General features: G+C 25.8%; 1 protein-coding gene across 6 annotated transcripts in view; it reads left to right on the top strand.

The window, feature by feature from the left end:
- The window catches only part of PhKgamma (phosphorylase kinase gamma), a 30,423-nt gene that overhangs the window by 4,906 nt on the left and 4,768 nt on the right, over window positions 1-20,749 (top strand). For 2 of the 6 annotated variants that reach the window (XM_065508275.1, XM_065508276.1), the window contains exons 3-8: window positions 15,128-15,306; window positions 15,381-15,665; window positions 15,726-15,816; window positions 15,888-16,024; window positions 17,474-17,571; window positions 19,507-20,064. In XM_065508275.1, the coding sequence (XP_065364347.1) occupies window positions 15,128-15,306; window positions 15,381-15,665; window positions 15,726-15,816; window positions 15,888-16,024; window positions 17,474-17,571; window positions 19,507-20,064 (1,348 nt within the window). Of the gene's footprint in view, window positions 1-15,127; window positions 15,307-15,380; window positions 15,666-15,725; window positions 15,817-15,887; window positions 16,025-17,473; window positions 17,572-18,219; window positions 18,304-19,506; window positions 20,065-20,749 lie in introns of all 6 variants that reach the window. The other 4 variants (XM_065508279.1, XM_065508277.1, XM_065508281.1 and 1 more) reach the window with 2 other exon arrangements.

Raw genomic sequence — 20,749 nt, 5'->3', positions numbered from 1 at the left:
GTCGTGTCTATATTTATAAAATTTTGTTGTAAATATTTACTTGTTTGTATATTGTACAACATTAAATGTTAGACAGGCGCTCAGCACTAACGGCTGCTAGATTATTGTTTATATTTTTAGTTGACTTGGCTAACATACTCTGTCAATGTCTGGCTGTGGTATTTATTATTTTATATATTCATACATACGTTGTTTGTATTTAGTTTATGTGTATGAAATGAAAAATCGCGTGTTTATAGTTTTTTTTTTTTTTTTTTGCAATTCCTATAAATTTTTGCTCATTTCTCATTTCATTTTGCTGTTATATCTTATTATACCTATCTTCTCTTCTTTGCCATTTTTTAAGTATGTTATTTATATAAATAAACACTGTTTTATATGGCTTTTTTATTAATTACCCAGAGTTTTGCGAGACACACCTCTTTAGTAGAGCTTCCTTTGCTTCAGCACCCCTCTTTAAATTGTCTTGCTGGTATCGTATTAACTACATACGTCTTTATCATCATTTTCTTTATTACTTTTAATTGTTTTAAAAATAGTTTTCTAGTGTATTACATGAAATTGTTATTAAATAAAAAAAAAACTAATTCATTTACACAAATATAACAAGAAATAGCTATTGTAGATTTATTATCGACAAAACATTTGTTCATGGCAAACTTAATCATTTATAAATTCATTTAAATAGTTAGTTCTCTTTTGTAATGTTAAGGAATTTGTTTAATAGATTTATAAATATTGGCTTTATGACTTAAAAATTCGGAAATGTTTTCAAACAATCTATAAAATTTATTGAACATACTGGCCATTGTTATATGCTCCCCTATCGTCATTAACATGTGAAATTTATGTTCCTTCGAAGGAAAAATTGCTATTGTGATATTGCCATGAAATTTTCATTCACAATAGTTGATTTTGTTCGTAACAGCTGTTTATTGTTTACAAAATTCCCACTAAAAATTTCACAACATGGAGAATTATTTCACGTTAACAAAGTTGATGAACTAAAAATGGGAAAAGGGAAAATATTTCATGTGAAACATTGATTTTCGGATTCCGAGCCAAAAGAACTGCTCATCTTTTGAGACCAAAAACAAATCAAACCAAATTTGGATACTCTGTTTCAAAGTGAAGCATATGTCAGAGAGAGAGCCTTCTGCTGCGATCGAAACAAATAGTAGTCGGACGGGGCAAGATATGGACTATAAAGCGGTGAGAGCTGAGTGCTTCCCAAGCACATCTTTCTAAATAATTTTTAACACTTATTGCAACATGTGACCAGGTGTTGTCATGATGGAATATTACGGTCTGGCCACATATTCTGGCAGTTTTTCGGCTAATGCTCGCTTTAAATGAATCAATTGCGTTCGGTACATGTTCCCTATAATAGGTTAGGTCTCCATGGACAGTCACTCGTTTAGCAGCTCACTTGGGTCCATACAAAACTGACCCCATTTTGATAACCAAGAGGTAAATAGCAGGGTATTTATAATACATCCATTGTCTCCGAGGTGAACCAATCAGATTCTCTGATGAAGGCCTGGATTCGTTTTAGATTCATCCTTGATAGCTCAACTAAACACGATACGAATTGGATTCCAAGGAAACGTTCCCTCAAGTTTGTCAGATTTGGGCATTGGCAGAATTGGTGGGACATAGTCTCCTCCTGTTCTCTTTCACTATGATGGTCTGGTCAGATTTCAGCAGTTCATAATGGATAGGAACCTTTTGCTGCCACCAAATCCTGAGAATTACCTTACCGCCATGGATACATATTTGGCTTTGGTGCGGATTTGGCTGGATGGCCGGACATCACATACGATTTCTTACACTTGGGTTACCGTACTGGATTCATTTTTCATCGCCAGTAACTATTCGGTGCAAAAATAATTTTCTTTTATAGCGTTCAATCTTATTTTCCGATATAAAAAATCGTTTTTCAAGGTCTCTCGGCTTCAATTCGTATGACACTAAATTTCCCTGCTTTTGAATGAATCCTGTTGCTCGCCAACATTTTGAAATTTCTGCTTGAGTAGCTCCCAATGATTTTGCTAGCTTTTGTTATGCTTTACAATAATCTTCATGGAGTAATGCCTCAAATTCTTGGTCTTCAAACTTTTTTAGCTGGCCTGGGCGATCTTTGTCTTCAGTGTTAAAATTACCACTTCAGCTCTGATGATTCGAGTTATTTCCTGGGGTACTCATTTTCTTCTCAATGCTTTCCATATGGCAGTCCGTCTATTGTTATCGAAGGCTTTCTTGAAATCTACGAACAGGTACAGGGGAGTACGTCCTTCTAGGGATTGTTCTATTATAATGTGTAGAGCCTGGTCTATGCAGCTCATGTTTGGTCTGAAACCTGCCTGTTCATCTGGCAGATTGTTCTCCATTTTAATTTGAAGCCTTCCCTGTATTATAACTGCTAGTATCTTTCCCGATTTTCCCGAACTTAAATAGCCGATATAGTTAGTTGGCAACACCGCTTCAAAAATGTCAATAAACTTATTTGTTTTTGATAATAACCGTTATTTCTAATTGAGAGCAACTATAGCAATGATGCCAATTTATCGTTTCATTACTTAACTTTTTTTTCAAATTAAAGAAGTAAAGCAAAACTTCCCGCTTATGACGCTTTGTTGGTACAAAACTAAATATTTTCGAAGCAAAAAAAACTTTTGTTGTTTACAGTATAATGTTCAATAACTAAGTGAGAATAAATGACAGATATGTACCCTTCAAAATGACATATAAGTTATTAAAAACAAAAAACCGCGTTCAAAAGTTAAGCCAACTATAAACCAAATTGTTTCTATACTATATTCCAATGCCGATTTCCAATATCAAGATCATAGGGTAACAAGTGATAAGAAGAGACGTAGTTGTCAAAAACCTAACTCTTTTTCCTTACATTCCCATTGTGAAGAACTGATAGTTCCGTCTCCTTGTACATAGTTCTGATGATTCGAGTTATTTTCTGGTGAACTCCTTTTCTTCTCAATGCTTTCCATATGGCAGTCCGTCTGATGGTATCGAAGTATCGGCTCTCTTGAAATCTACGAATAGGTACAGGGGAGTACGTCATTCTAGGGATTGTTCTATTATAATTCGTAGAGTGTTGGCCTGGTCTATGCAGCTCCTGTTTGGCCGGAAACCTGCCTGTTCATCTGGCAGATTGTTCTCCATTTTAATTTGAAGCCTTCCCTGTATTATAACTGCTAGTATCTTTCCCGAATTTAAATAGTTAGTTGGCAACACCGCTTCAAAAATGTCAACAAACTTATTTGTTTTGGATAAATAACCGTTATTTTTAATTGAGAGCAACTATAGCAATGATGCCAACTTAGCGTTTCTTTACTTAACTTAGCTGGTTTTTGTGAGCAGCTAGAGTAATGATGCCAACTAGGGGATTGTTTACTTAATTTTGCTGTTTTTAAGCAGCCTCCGCTATCTATAACGATCTAGTATATTTAAACTTTATGGGGTCGCAAATGCCTTACACGATAAGTTTTGCATTTTTGCTGTCTTAAGCAGGCGCTTAATTTTACAACTTCTTTATCAATATTACGTCTTGCTTTCTTTAAATAAACATTTTATTAACAGCATGTCTAGTATTATTATTATATTTATTGCTTTTGAATAGTGAATGACATTTTATTTATTTATTATGGTTTTATTATATTTACAGTGATATTAAAAACAATGTCTTAAGTATGTCTACTATTGTTTACCAACTATATAAACACTTAGTTAGGAAATGTTCCATATATGATAAAAAATAAATTTCAATGTCAATGAAATTTATTACCACAGAAAAGTTTTATGTAATGTTTATAAGGGAAATGTAGTTGCTTAATGCTGGTTAATTATTTATTTTTTTTCCCTTTTTTCAGAAGAAGCCATACCTTTTGAGGTATGACTTCAAACATTTGTACTTTGCTCTCTTTTTGAAGTGTTATTTCTTTTAAACATTTAATTTGTTTCTTTTTATTTTATTTATATACACATACAATATACTATATTACGTTCGGAACAATCTTTTGTTTATTTTTGTATCTTGTTCATTCCTTAAAATATTTGTTTTTGTTTTCGAATTTTTATGTCTCAAATACCTTTATTCAAGAATTTAATTGTGTTGCTTTTTAGCACACTTTTCATTATTTGCTTTGATGAAGAAGGCACTGACCGTGGAGGTCATTTTAGGTGGAATTATATAATACATACTAAACATAACAATGTAGAAGGAAATTTCACTTTTTAACACCTTTTATTATTACTATTTGTTTAAGCATTGTTTAATGTCTTAAACCCAACAGTAGGTCATCATTATAAAAACAGCTTAGAATGAAATTTAAAACCCTTAGCATGAATCATAAGACAAAGATAACAAATGGTTTAGCCACAGGTAATATAGTTAAGTAAACTGCTTATGGCTAAAAGACAGGTGTGTGTGTCTTTTTTAATTACATTGAAGCATTGTAAATTAAAATAAGGGTGAGTTAAATAGTTTTTCATTCAGTCATGGCCAACCTTTAAGGTTATGCAAAGAAATACTTGAATTGTAGGACTTATTAGAATGTAAATGAACATTTTAAAATTTGGTGCTTTTTTAAAATTATATAAATTGGTGCATCACTGCAATTATTTGCAGATGTGGCATCACTGCCAACCATTTGTCAGAGAGAATGTTTAACGGTAAATCAGTGATGCCAAACAAGCTGTTTTTAACGCTAAACTTTTATTATGCTGCAGTGATGCTTTATTCAACTAAAAGTCATCATTTCAGACATGCAAAATCAATCGTATTTCAAGGTCTCTCGGCTTCAATTCATATAATACTCTTGGAATAATGTCGATTTTGTAAACGAAATAATTGTTTTTATTCCTTTTTTTTACTTATATTTTACCCAAAAATTTCTTTTTTCTCTTGCTAAATATCTAAACAGAATCTGTTACTTTTTCTTATTTTGTTTTTGTTTTTTAACTGCCAAAGTTCACAAAAAGCGTAATTTCCAAATAAAGAATTGGCACACAGTTGTCGTTTGTACTGGCAAGCAGCAAATCAATATTTCACGCCATTTTCACGTGCAAAAAGTGTGGTGTGCAACAACAAGTCATTTCAATCTATCTGTTTATAATTAAATGAATGAATAAATTGTTTATATGACGACGTTTTTTTTTTAATAATAATATACAAAACAATGTAGTATAAAACATGAGCCTTATAAAATTCTGTAAATCTAATGATTTGATGGATCGTGCTACATGTTCAATATTTATCGTTTCACTACGTTTAAAATTCAAAAAAATTAAATCTTGATATATATAAAAATTGTCGCGACGAATTTTATAAAGATCGGCCCATAATAGATCTCATATAAAGTCGACTTCCGTATTAGGTTGGTGGTGGATATATAAGATTCGGCACAGCCGAATGTAATACTTTTACATGTTTATTCTTTAATTGCAATTTATCACTTTAAATTTAGATTTTAAATTGACATGTTTTACCAAAATTTTATTTTATAATAATTCTCTGAGAACTTTTGTCACACTTTCAAAAGTAATGAAAACCAGTCATTATTGGTTCATCCATATATAACACCTGTATCTTATTAAACATTTAGTTTGTTTAAAATGTTTTCATAAATTTGTCTTAAGTTGCAATATTTTCTTTAATTTGTATAGCATTCTGGCCACAAAAAAACATTTAAAAATCTATCATACTAAACGAAAAATATTTTGTTTTTGTATTGAGTTTGCCATAATCATGAAGTGAGTAAATAAATAAATTTACAAAAAATAACAATTATATTAATTGTATGTGAACAATAAAATATTTGTGCGTATGTGAAATAAACTCAAAAACAAAAAAAATATTTACGAGTACTATATGGATTTTGAAAACCTAGTATAGAAATTTTACGTTGACCCATCTTTATCTGTAAGTACTAGTACATGAGCAAGAAATATTAGGGGTATTCAAGATGATGAAATTTTAAGCTAGTAAAAAAGATACTTAGTGACTTTTCCGCTTCTTTTTTTGAATTCAGTTTATTTCCAAAACAAACTCAAAATATCGGAAAATATCAAACAAAAACAAAACAACAAAAAGTACCTAGTACCTATTTTATTCTTGTTTTGAATACCTCTATTGTAATTTCATTTTTTTTACATTTAAATCGTTTGCTTATGTTAATAATTATCAATAAAAATTCGTTTTACTTACTGATTGAGTATAAATAAGTGTTTTAAATTTTTTTTTTTCTTCTTTCATTTTATTTATTAATAGAAACAGTTATAAAATAATTTTAAAGCAATAATAATTATTTAAATAGCATAAATAATTAATCACGCATTTTATTTGAATAAAAATAACAAGTCATACTAGTCCCCAGTTGGCATCACTACTCTAGCTGCTCTCAAAACCATCTTAATTAAGCAAACAAACGCTAAGTTGGCACCATTGCTTTAGTTGTTCTCTATTGGAAATAACGGTAATTTATCAAAACAAAGTTTGTTGACACTTTTGAAACGGTGTTGCCTACTAAATTTGAATAAAAAACGATAAAATTAAGAGAAAAGGTTTAACGTTAGTTTTTAAATATAAAAATTAAAGAAATTAAATACTACAATAATAAAACTTAAAGACCTTATTCATAAACATTTTTTTTAAATTTATCAGAGTTTTATAAAACAAATATTGTAGGGAAATTTTGCTCTATAAACCTTTGACAAATTTAAAAATTGGTTTATCTCTAAATCTTAAGTTTAATACAAAATTAATTTTAATAATGATTACGTGATCTTTATACAATATCCGTTGTTTTTTTTGGTTAGCCAATAACATTAATTTATTAATTAATTTAATATGTATGTAAAAATTATTTTGCTAAATTAACAAAAAGTTTTTTTTTGATAAAAATAAATACATATTTCCTGGAATCACGAAAACAAAATGTCCAAGCCTAAGGTAATTAAACACCACTTAAAGGTGTTTAAACTTTAGCATACATATGTTTAAGTTTTGTTATAAGTAGTAAAGTATTGTTTTGAACGAAATTAATGCAATTTCAACATATTTCCGGAAATGCCTATTAAATGAAAAACAAATATTAAGGCGCAATTTTTTATTGTTGTTGACGTTCTTAGTACTCCCCTCCACCCTTACTATATATCAATATAATGGAAATAACATGCAATAGTTTAGTTTGGGTCATTGTATTATGTTTAATAATAATACAGGGACATTAACCTTTTATATTAAACAAAACTATAATTTTTATTTTTTTGGGAAAAACAAGCAGTTCAATAACCCAAACTCTCTCACGCTGTAATTTAAGCGCAAATTAATATTAATTTATTGCCTATTTGGCTTAAAATATGTTTACAATTATTGTTAACATGTCCCTTAGTTATATATTAAATAAATAATAAATTTGTGAAAATATCAGCAAAATTTTCATTCATGTTTAGTTGTTTTGAAAGATTGTGGTAAAAATATAAAGGTTTATTGACTTGAAAATTTAAAAAAAAAAAAATCTTTTAATACTTGTTTGTTTTTTATTTTTATATTGATTCCAGAAATAAAATTTTTGTTGATATTTTAAACATAAATTTTTTTCGTTGTTATTTGTAACAGAAAATCAAATAATTCCCTCATTGTTTTTTTCAAGAGGAGGAGTGACATTTTCTAATGCTTTTCATTTGTTTTTTGATGAGAAAATTATAAACTTTGAAATAATTTATAAAAATTATGTTAAATTTCTAAATTAATATTTTAATTAAAGACAATATAGATACTTTAATTCTAATTTTATTAAATTAGATTTATTTCATTTTTAATTTAGCATTTGGGGCGTTTAAAAACATCTAAATTAAATAAACAATACCCTAGTTGATATCTAGTTGCTCTCAAACTCAGCTAAATTAAGTAAACAAACGCTAAGTTGGCATCATTGCTCTGGTTGCTCTCAATTAGAAATAACGGTCATTTATCAAAACAAAACAGTTTGTTGACATTTTATGAATCAGTGTTGCCTACTGTATTTCATAAAAACGATAAAATTAAGGGATACGCTTTAGGGCCTGAAGTAGAAACACGACAGGAAAACAATTTTGAAATGTTTGTATGAAAAATCACTCAGTTTTTAAATAATTTTTTTGTGTTTTTCATGCTAAAATTAGAAAATTGTTTTGAATCAGGACCTTAATAAAATATTTTAAAATCAAATAGAAATAAAAAAAAAATTAACTTGTTTTATTTGTTTATTACTTGATTTTTATGGATATTTTATTTATAATCTTAAGTTTTGTTTTTATTTAATGTCTTTTTTAAGGAGGTGTGTTAATTTTTGTGTGGATTATTTTCAAAATTTTGATAAGACAACTGAACATTGAACTTAGAATCAATTTTAAAAAAAATAATGTCAAATTTGTTTATTAATATTTTAATTAGAATATAGATTAAAATGTCTCAATAAGTGGGAGTGTAATAAGTTTCGTCTGAATTTTTGATAATATGAGAATATGAACTTTGAAGCATCTTAAGAAATATTTTAAATCTCTAAATAATTTTTTTAACTAGACTAATATTTAGTACCAAAGTCTTTTCCCAATTAGAGGGAGTGTCATTTTAAAAATTTTGTCTGAATTTTATTTTTTTTATTAAATTTTGATGATAATATTTGAAATAATTAAACATTTGTTTTTAAATTAATTTAATAGAATGACTGTTCAGAATCATAATATGCCTATGTGTTTACAATTTGCGTCACTTTTACTTTCCCATAACTTTTCCTAATGTATTTATGTATTTGGTTTTGAAAAAAAATTTTTGGCCCCCCTTCAAATACATTGAACTTTCTTGAAACTATTTTTATATTTTTTTTTTTTGTGAAATATTCAGTTTCCTTAATTTATTTATTTTTTTCATTTGTCACAAGGTTGTTGTTAGTTTTTTAAAAGTTTTATGTTCATTTATGTTGGCTTTTTCTTAAAAATCTATTATATTTCGTTTGCTTAATTTCTAGTCAAGGCCGGTTATTTGCTAAAATGTTTATTTATTTATGTTTGTTTGTTTGTATTATTGAAATTCTATCATAGTTTTTGTGTACATATTTTTGTTTTTTTGTTTTTAAATACTAAATAAAAAATATTTATTTAAATTTGTTTGAATTAGTTTTTATTGTCTGATTAATTTAAAATGACAGTTTTTGGGGGGAATTTTTTTTACATGCAGATTTAATTAAAATGTTACTAAAATTTATTATCAATAATAATATAGGTTTCTTATTCCTCCTTTATTTGAAGTTTTTAAATAATTTACTTGCAATAGCAGCTTTCAGTTGATAATGGTGTGGTTTTTTTATTATTTTGATTATTTATTTATGTTATAACCTTTAAATAGTTGGCATTACTGTTTTTTAGACAAAATGGAGTAAACAAAACAACAACAAAAAAACTGACCAATCAAAACGATAATAAAACATGTCCTCCGATGACATAAATAACAGTGATGCCAGTATAGCAAAAATGTATAAAAATCGTAAATATAACAGTATTTTCATAAAAAAGTGTAAAAGTGGAATAAATTATATAGGAAAGCGTTTAAATAAAAAGAAAATAAAAATTTTAAGTAAAAAAGTTTTAAAATATTTAAAACATAAAATTATTGTAGGGTTTTGATACGAGATGTATAAGTGTAGGTTCTTAAGAAGTAACTTTCTTTGTCAGACATAAGACTTTAAAAAAATTACTTTTGATATACAATATCAAACGTGTACCAACACGAGTTGCTGATAAAGCACTTGACACTTTGCCAAACAATTCCTGATAACGTCAAACAATAACAGATAAAGCCTATGAAGCTATATTATTTTTGCTCAAATCTACAACTCCATAAAGTACGCGTGTTTACAGATGAGACATCTTCCGCTTGTCACTGATGACATCACTGAAACCTGATACATATTTATAAACATTAATTAATTTTAATTTAATCATTATTCTAATAAAATTTAAGTATTAAACATACTTATACATTCTTATTTAGCTGCCAAATTTTGTCAAAATTTTCCCTGTACTTTAGTCAGATTTTTTTTTAAATGTTTTAAGAAAAAAAATAATAATAATAAATAAAAATGTACATATTTTTTGTTTAGCTAGCTCTAGCTGTTAACTGTTGACTCACTTATACATAGATTATGACAAATTAATGTACACATACATAAATCGTATAATTTATTAAATTACGTTGTATTATTTATTTGTCTAAATATATAAGCTTTTTTATGCAATCTTCTATAGCTATGTTTGTATACTACAGTATATAAACGAGCCTCTTCTGAACATTTTTTTTACGCGCGTCAAACTATGTTTGCCAAAGAATTTTTATGGGGGGAAAAACATAAAAAAAAAATATATAAACATACAGTATATTCTTTAAATATGTATAATTTCTAATCAAGGTCATGTATACCATACCATATATACGAGGCTTATTCTGAAAGTTCTAGCATAAGGGAGTTTCCTTTTCTTTTTGAAAACTTGTTAAAAAAAAACAGCATATATTTGTAAATTTTAAAGGTATTTCAGTTTAAAAATCGATTTATGGTAAAATTTAAGAATTTTTATAATAAAATTTAAAAATTTTTATAATAATTTGATGTACCACCCTCGTACACATATTTCACTTTCTATAGCGGACTTTGCATACAAAATTATTAATTTATTTTAATGTCAAGAATTTGGTTGTAGCCCAACAATATTTTAATTAAATGTTTAATTTTAATTAAAAAGTTTTTTTGTTTAGATTTTTATTAAAAATAATGTTTTTATAATTTTTGTTGGCCATTTTTATTTAATTTAGGCTTTTTTACTTCAAAAGTATGGGCATCACTGCATGTTGGTTGACATTCTCTTGTTATTTCGCTCATCTCACAAATAACGGTAATTTGTGATGTTTGTTTACAATTGTGAACAGTGTTGCCATTTGGAGGATTTAAATAAGCTCTTTAGATTTGTTTGAATCAAAAACAAATAATTATTACACAGTTTTAGTTATTTTTTTGTTCAAATTTCCTTTTAATATTTGTGTACACTTGTCTAGTTTATGCAATACATATTTAGTTTTTTTTAATGTGTTTTAAATTAAGATTTTTAAATAAATGTTTTCATTAAAATCGTTAAACTTGTTCCATCATATCGCTACACACCTTTTTGTTGATTTTAAAAGTTATAGCAACTTTATAAAGAATGTATAATAAACATTTTAATTAATCTACTATATTAAATTACTATATAATCGTTGTGTTAGTATTTATTTTAAAAATCCATTAAAAATCAAATGTAAATTTTTAAAAAATTATTTTAATTAAATATTTTATTATTGATCAATTACGCCGTATAAGTTTTCACTGCGAAATAAAAGTGTAGGCGATATATATACCTATTTATAATTCTAATCCCTACTTAGTAATTTATACACCATTTAGAAAACTATTTAAATATTTGTTGTATGACAAACACCTTATTTGTTGTAAAACTTTCTAACAGCGTAATATTTTCTACAACATTTCAATGTACTACTAAGCAATTAGCATTTTTTTTTTGTTTTAATTAAAGATTTTTAAAATAAGTTATATAATTTTGTTTCCAATAAAATGCTAATATTTTTTTATCAACTTACAACTTATGAACGAGTGTGGGAGCACACCTTATAGACATGTGAATTTGAATAAAATAAATAATATAAAAAAAAGCGATAGGGATTATTTGCTTTTCTCAGCTACACTTCACTATGAATTGAATAAGTAATGGGAATTTAAACAATAAATTTAATTAGACATATCAGAAATGTTATCAGCTAATTTTTCAGTTAAATATTGTATATTTATTTTAAACAAATAAAAAGTATTAATCATCAAAGAAAGATTTTTATAATTTACTTTTAATAATTATTGATTTTTCTGTTTAATCTCAATATTAAAGATTATATAGAAATATAAATTAGATTTATTTAAACTTAAAAGACACGTGACATTTCTCAGTTAACCCATTTTCTTAAAGGCAAATATTGATTTTCTTTTATATTTAATTCTCATAATGATATTGTACTTATTTCTGTTTTTGTTTGAATTTATTTTATTAAAAAAAGACCTAAATCAATTGTAAAATACTATGTAAAAACAAAAACAACACTCGTATGTGTGAGTTTTTTTTTCTAGTTTCCGCTCTATGTGTATTCCTCTATGATTCTAACATTCTTCCAGCTGTCTATTAAACACTCATATAGTATTTATATCATTTAATTAATAATCAATTATGATGTAAAAAGTCTGAAAAAATTTACACCTGACTGCAAAAGAATTTATTGGAAAAACGTAAAAAATATTAAATGAAATATGGTCTTACATTAGTTGTTTAGGTTTTTATTAATATTAATAAAAAATAATGTTTTGTTAATTTTTTGTGGCCATTTTTATATAATCTAGGCTTTTTTACTTCAAAAGTATGGGCATCACTGCATGTTTGTTGACATTTTCTTGCAACTTCTCTCTTCTCACAAATAACGGTAAATTGTGATGTTTGTTTACAAATGTGAACAGTGATGCCACAAGGTAGATTTAAATAAACTCTATATGTGTATTTAAATTAAAAAGTAGTTTTTTAGTAAAATTGTAAGTCTCAGTGACATTGAAATTAAAATTTAATTATTATTACACAGTTTTTGTTGTATATTAATGCCATTCCATAATTGCTTAATCATTTTTAACATTAGTCTGTTTTTTAAATATTTTTGAATGTTTTTTAACTCCATTTTTGTGAAATGAATAATTTTTAAAAAAATATATATTTTTCTAGAAGTTAATTTGCTGCAATTTTGTTATTTTTTTTTAGAATTTTTTTATTATTGCACCATTTTTTTTATACAAACTGCAAAAATATTTTTCTTGTAATTTATGGCATTTTTACAACAATTAAAACAATAAAGGCTTATGACTAATTACCTTTCCAAAAAAGTAAACAACCCAACTAGATAAGAGTATTAAATACATTATTTTTTCATACTAAGACCATTTAAGACGTTTACGAAAAAATATTAAATCGCTTACAAATAATCTACAAATACCAATAAAACCATTCAGTTATTAAATGTTTAATGCATGTAAAATGCATGTGATTTTATTATTGGTTTTTTTGTTCCAAAAATTACGTTTCTTTTAAACAAATAATTATTATTATTGCCTTACAGAAAACTTTACTATATACTATTTATAAGACATGGTAGTAAATAGTAATAAAATGACATTTGCTTTTTGAAAAAATCAACAAACTTCTTATTGTCTTATAGCAAGTATCTTAGAAATTATAACAAATATTTACACAACGATTATAGTTTTGTGGAAAACAATACAATAAATATTACACACAAAAAAACATGCAACATTTAGTGGGCTCATGTTAAGTCTAGAGGACTTTTCAAAGAACTTGAACGCTAGAAATTTATTATTGTTTTTAAAAGATAAACAAGGAACTAGAAAAAATCATTATTATCATTTGGTATTTGTTTGATGATAAGAAAACTACTTTTTGATATCTTGTATTCTATTTTAAGAGGATTTTCCGGATCTTATGTGTTCAAAATGAGGGCTAATTTGTATTAAGGGATTGTGTTTAGTTTATTCAAAAATGTAATATCAAAAATTTAAAGTGTTATAAATTTGTAAAAATTATTTTAAAGTTATTTATTATGCCCTTCTTCAAGAATGGTAGGGTTATATAAGTATAACTACTCAAATTCTAAATAATTAAAAATTTAAAAGACTGAACATTTTTTGAAATTACTAAGGAACTTTTATCAAAAATGGCGGATATTTGGCTCAGCCGGCCTACAGCAGGTCTCTGGGGCACAGCTCTCTAGTGAGTTTTCTTTTAATTTTACCACCACTTTATAGTTGTTGATATTTTTTTTTTTAAGTTATAAGTTTTGTTTATTCTTTTTACAGCTTAACAAATCCTAGTGATTTTTAAATTTTTTATTTAAAAAATTTCATTAAAATTATTTAAATATTTCTTCCTTATTCTTCACTTTGTGTTTTTTAATTTTAAAAAATATATAAAATACAATTTACATATTTTTACTATTTTATACACTGAAACCTGCAAAATTTTGTATAAATAGTTTATTTTATCTTTATTTTGCTTTTTAATACCGTTATTTTGCAAACCTTTAACAATATGGCATCACTAAATGTTTGTTGACATTTTCTTCTTCTCAATTTAAAAATAACGGTAAATGGCAAAGAACTAATAGTTTGTTTACAATTATGACCAGTGATGTCAATTGTATGCTGTAAAACATAAGATTATTATTTTTAATGTTGTTTAGAGGTGGAAATATTAAAAAAAAAACATTTCTTTAACCTATTCAGCAGTTTCATTTATTATGTTTGTTAATTTTTATAGGAAAATTTAGTAAATATAAAACATGAGAAAATATTCCAGTTTTAAAATTAAAAGTGTGAAATTTATATTATAATTTTTTAACCCCAAATTAGCACTTTAGTTCTAAAACAGCTAATTAAACGCGTTTTAATTTTATTATTAAATATATGCATTGATTTTTTATGGCGTAATAAATCTTTTTATTATAGAACTGGCCATAAATTTACAATAAAAAATCTATAAAAAAAAAATTGTGGAAAATATTTAATATTTGTATTACTAAGTATTTATTTTTTACTATTTTTTTTATTTATTATTTAGATATATGATTATTACCAAGTTATTTTTAAGTTATGTCAATACAGTGTAAAATGTGCCGACTTTCTTTATATTTATTGTTAGTAATTTAGATAATTATTGAAAAGAAATATTAGAAAAAGATACGTAGTAGTAGTTTACTTAAATAATTTACATAGTATAATATAGGAAAATTGTTGTTCTCGTGTTCAAACATATTTCAGATAAAAGAAACGATAAATAGTTTGCTGATGCTTTTACTACTAATTAAACTTGACAATGTGAACTGTGTAAACAAATGTTGTTTTCAATTTTATATTTATAAATTATTATTGAGCTAATTTTATAGTTTATTTATTTTATTATTTATTTTTTCTCGTTGCAGAGGTATTAGTTCTACCGTGCGTAGATGTATTGAAAAGGAGACGGGCAAAGAGTTTGCCGCCAAAATTATTGATTTAGGGGCAGGCACGGAAACGGGTGATACTAATCCCTATCATATGCTAGAAGCCACCAGACAAGAAATCTCAATACTCAGACAAGTTATGGGACATCCCTATATAAGTGAGTCATTAGCTATAATACATTAAACTATTATTAATTTTCTTATTTGTTTGTTTATATTTGTTTCCTTACAGTTGACCTACAAGATGTTTTTGAATCGGATGCTTTTGTATTTTTGGTTTTTGAACTGTGTCCCAAGGGTGAATTATTCGATTACCTGACATCGGTGGTAACATTGTCAGAGAAAAAGACCCGCACCATTATGAGGCAAATATTTGAGGGTGTTGAATATATACACTCGAAAAATATTGTACATAGAGACTTAAAACCTGAAAATATTTTATTAGATGAAAATCATAATGTTAAAATAACCGATTTCGGTTTTGCGAGACAGCTAAAAGAAGGCGAAAAATTAATGGGTAAATAAAATGTTAGGCCATAATAAAAACAAATTTAAATATATCTATTTCGTTTTTTAGATCTTTGTGGTACCCCCGGTTATTTGGCTCCCGAAACGCTTAAATGTAATATGTTTGAGGGAAGTCCTGGTTATGGCCGTGAAGTTGATATGTAAGTTTTAAATTGTTTACAAATCAATTAAATTTTTAAATTAAAACTAAATGAAAAAAATATACTTTTAGCTGGGCCTGTGGTGTTGTTATGTTTACTTTATTGGTAGGCTGTCCTCCCTTTTGGCATCGCAAACAAATGGTTATGCTGCGTAATATTATGGAAGGCAAATATAGTTTTACATCACCAGAATGGGCTGATATATCGGGTGAGTTATTTAAAGCTAGCTCAGGACAATTTTAAAATAGAAATAATTTTAAAACTAATTTTAAATTATAAATTTTAAGAATATTTTCCAAGACCACAAAAATAGTAATTTTTATTGGACCCTGACTGTAGAAAACCTTTAATATGAATGAAAATTCTTTTAAATTTAATGCTGGCCTTAAAGTAAATATTACATTAAGGCCGGGTAACTTATCAAAATGTTAAATATAGTTAAGGCATAATCAATGTTTAAATATATTTTTTTCATACAAAAAAAAAAAAAAATATTTAAACATTGCTTAAGCTTAACTATGTTTAAAATTTTAATAAGTTACCCGGCCTTAGTCTGTTGTGAATATTAAAGTGGGTTTATTAAAAAAACTAAACTTTGAAATTAAAAAAAAAACACTTTTCAGATTAAAATTTAAAAGAAATATTCTTTTTCAATGGGAAAAAGCACGTGTTTGACTACAATGTTTCATGCTTACCTTGGTAATGAAGATTAAAATCAATTAATGCTAAATACATTGCATACCTTAAGGCAATTATAAATGGCGGTGGGCTTATAATAATATTTAGCGGTTAGAAAAGGATTACCTTGAGTTTTTTTTTACATATTTTTCACCAAAATTCAACAAATTATTTTTTTACACCAACATTTTTTTCTTTGCCAAATTTTTTTTACCAATCATATTTTCGCCATTTTTTTTTTACTTAATATTTAAACCAAAATTTTTTCACAAATATTTTTAACAAAAATTTTTTTTACTAAACTTTTTTTTCAACAAAAAACATTTATACAAAAAAAATTTTTCATACAAATTTTTTTTCACTAAAAATTTTTCACCAACTTTTTTTTAATTTTTTTGTCAGTTTTTTCACCAAATATTTTTTTCAATATTTATTTGATGAGGGTGTATAAGATTCTTACTTGTTTTTGATTTTTAAATAAATGGCGGTGGGCTTATAATAATATTTGGCAGTTAGAAAAGGATTACCTTGATTTTTTTTTTACATATTTTTCACCAAAATTCAACAAATTTTTTTCACGAAAAATTTTTTTCTTTGCAAATTTTTTTTTACCAATTTTTTTTTAATTAATATTTTTTTCACCAAAAATTTTTTTACTTAACTTTTTTTTCAACAAAAAACATTTATACCAAAAAATTGTTCATACAAATTTTTTTTCACTAAAAATTTTTCACCAAATTTTTTTTTTTTTAATTTTTTTTTGGCGTTTTTTCACCAAATATTTTTTTCATTAACTTTTTTTTCAAAAAATTTTTTTTTTCAATATTTATTTGATGAGGGTGTATAAGATTCTTACTTGTTTTTGATTTTTAAATATTGAGCTGGCTTTAAAATCCTCTAGTCTTTGTGACAAATTAGTATTATTTATTCATTATACATAACTTATTTATTGTATTTTTATTTCTTTACACTTCTATAGAGGATCCCAAAGATCTTATACGTAAATGTCTAGTCGTCGATCCAGCTCAAAGAATAACAGTCCAGGAAGTATTACATCATCCATTCTTCAATCAAATGGTAAGTTTTAGTATTTACTTAAAAACAATACTAGGTAAGATTATATATATATATATTTTTTTACATTACATTTTATCATTCTTAAAAAATACAAACACACAAAATGTTTCTATTACTTTTCTACTACTTTCTCTGTCTCTCTCAATTTTCACTTGAATATTCATGTTTCTTTTTTTTTTTTTAAAAAATTACACACATTTGTATTTAAAAATAAACAGTTTTTAAATTTTTTTTCAAAATTAACTTTAATTTTTTTTAACTGCATTTGAGAAATTCATTTATTTTTAATTGTTATTAATTAGTTATTTAAAATTTATATAATTCAGACACTTAAAGAAAAACCTAAGTGGTAGACCTAGTATTGCTTTTTGTCTGAGAAAAATAAGGTTGTCTTTTCCAACTTTATGTTTTTTTATTTTTAGTTTTACTGTAATTTTAATTATTTTTATTATATTTATACTTTTTTTATTTAAATTTTATAATATTTTATTCTTTTTCTTTCCTTTAATTACACAAATTGGTTTTAAATACATATTTTATTTCATTTTCTTTTTTTTAATTTCAAACTTGTTTCAAAAATTAAACTCGTTTAATATACATTTTGTTTAAAAAAACACATACATACAAAAATTAAAAAAAAAAATAAAGTTGTTCGAGCAAAATATTGACGGTCTCAAACGCAGTCTTTCCACCAAGTCTAGGAGAATGAGTCGCATCACTGAAATAGCAATGGTAACGATTTATTCTTGGATTAAACATAATGTTTCCTACTGTCTCAATAACATAACCAAACGAGTGATTGTGAAATATTTTTAATTTATTTATACATAAATTTATAAACTAAATTCTTCTTCATTATTATAGAAAGAATTGTGTATTAAAAATGGCAATAGATTTATTAAATATTGTGTTAAAAATAAATGAAGTGATTATTTAAAATAATCAAGAAATATATTTAAAAATATTGGCGATTTTGTTAAGTATTTGCAAACAATTGGCATCACTTTGTCCAATTAGCGGCTATTTTAGGAATGAGAAGAAGAATGTCAACAAACAGGCGGTGATGCCATATTGTCAAAAAACGCCAATAACTTTTTCTAAATTGTCAAATATGCCACTAAAACGAAAATAACTCCATTTTACGATTGTTTGCTAATTAACAAATCAAAAGTCTGAAAAAACTGGAAATTTTTAACAATATTGAAACATTTTGAACTCCTTGTTATTATAAAAATTCATACTATTTTTAAAGTGATTTTTTCTTCACAATTTTAATTTTCCAACAAAATATTTAATAAATTTTATTGCCTTCATACACACACAGCTCTATTCTGTTTAATAATTTAATTTTTGTTTGTGCCCACGTTTTGTTTTCTATAAAATTTGTTATTTTTATTTTTAATTAATTTTATATCTCGTTTATTTAAAATTTTTTCTATACTTTACGTCTTAGCATGTTTGTGCATGTCTTTCACTATTTATATTTTTTTTTCTTTTATTTTCTCTACTATTTACAAAACAACAAAATTTGTGTGTTTTACAAAGGTGCATATAAAGCGAAATTTTTTTAATTAATAACAAAACAAAATCGTAAATACACATTAATTCAAATCATTAGAATAACTAAGTATGTAGGTATTTTTAGGTTATGTCTATTAAATTTTAAGGTTAGATTTTGTTTTATACTTAGGTTTTTATTAAAGGTCTTTAAAATGTTAGGTTTCACTGCAATATTTCATTACTATAATTGGCTATTGTAATATATAATATTAAAAAAAAACAATTTTCTAAATTATTTTTATTATATATTTATCTAAACATAAATATGTAAAAAAAAAATATTCATTTTATCATTTTTTTTATATTTTTCAAATTTCTTTTTTTTAAACCTCCCAACACCACAAACCAAAAAAAAATATCCCAAAAATGCTTTAGGTTTTATTGCCTGAACCCTCGTTAGATGGACAAAAAACTACTTATCATTTGCGTCAACAAAGCATACACACATCGAGACAATATTCCAAATTTTATCAAACAAACAAAAATAATTCCACTAACAACAATAATCTAATAAACTCACAACAGCAATATCATGGACAATCGGCACATAGTTCCTCAATCTTCCTAACACCGGCTGGTCCGGCTAATAGTAATAATCAATCTCAACCAAATCAACAAAATAACTCCTTGTCTCAAATTGAAAGTATGTTTTGTGCCTCACAAGTTAATCCATCATCCAACAACTTCAACTGCCATAGTACAGCCACATCTATTACAAATGGCAATTTTATGGATTATAATAATGGCCCAGCAGAACGCACAACATCGGGATATTATAATAATAATATGGGCAATAATACTACTACTACTCAACAAAATCAGCCTCAAAATCAACAACATCATCATCCTGCAATGTCTCATCACCAATTATCCTCCTCTCAAATGTCTAATTGTTCTGTACCAATAACACCATCTGATTTTATATATCCCCAGGCAGGTTTTTTTTTCATTATTTTTTTTATAATTTATTATTACACTTATCATTTCCTAGCGGTTTTGAACAAATTAGCCTTATAGTTGTTTTAAAAGAATATTATTTATGTCTTTATATAGTACTACATATATAAATATACATTTTGGCTGCACTGTTTTTATTGTATATAATTTAAATTTAAATTTTGAATTGTTGTTTATCTATAATTTTAATATTTTTGGTATGTTTAAATACTTTTATATGCACCTTTTTTATGAAATATATATACTTATGTGTAAAATTGTGTGTATATTTGTAAATGTGTGTATATATCTAGCTACTATATATATATTTTTATTGCCTATATGAATATAAAAGGTGTTGGTTTACTTTTAAAGTATAAATAATAGCGGTTTTCAAAAGTTTTTTTTTAGATTTAGGGAAAATACTGAAAGTTAATGTTCATAATTAGAATCAAATGTAAATTTTTTATAATTCTGCTGTAAATTTATAGCAACCCTTTCAAATCGTATTTTTTAGAATTTAGATATTATGGTGAAAAGCTTTGTTTTGAAGCTGTGTTGACAAAATGTGTGGCATCACTATCATTGATTTGTCTTAACAAAATGGCTGACCTATAACAATGATGCCAAATGTGCGATTTTGAAGATGCAGTGATGCAAAATTACTACATCATACTGAACG

The sequence above is a fragment of the Calliphora vicina genome, chromosome 4, assembly GCF_958450345.1.
Source record: "Calliphora vicina chromosome 4, idCalVici1.1, whole genome shotgun sequence".
Taxonomy (NCBI): Eukaryota; Metazoa; Arthropoda; class Insecta; order Diptera; family Calliphoridae; genus Calliphora; species Calliphora vicina.
This window is presented reverse-complemented; position numbering and strand designations above follow the sequence as displayed.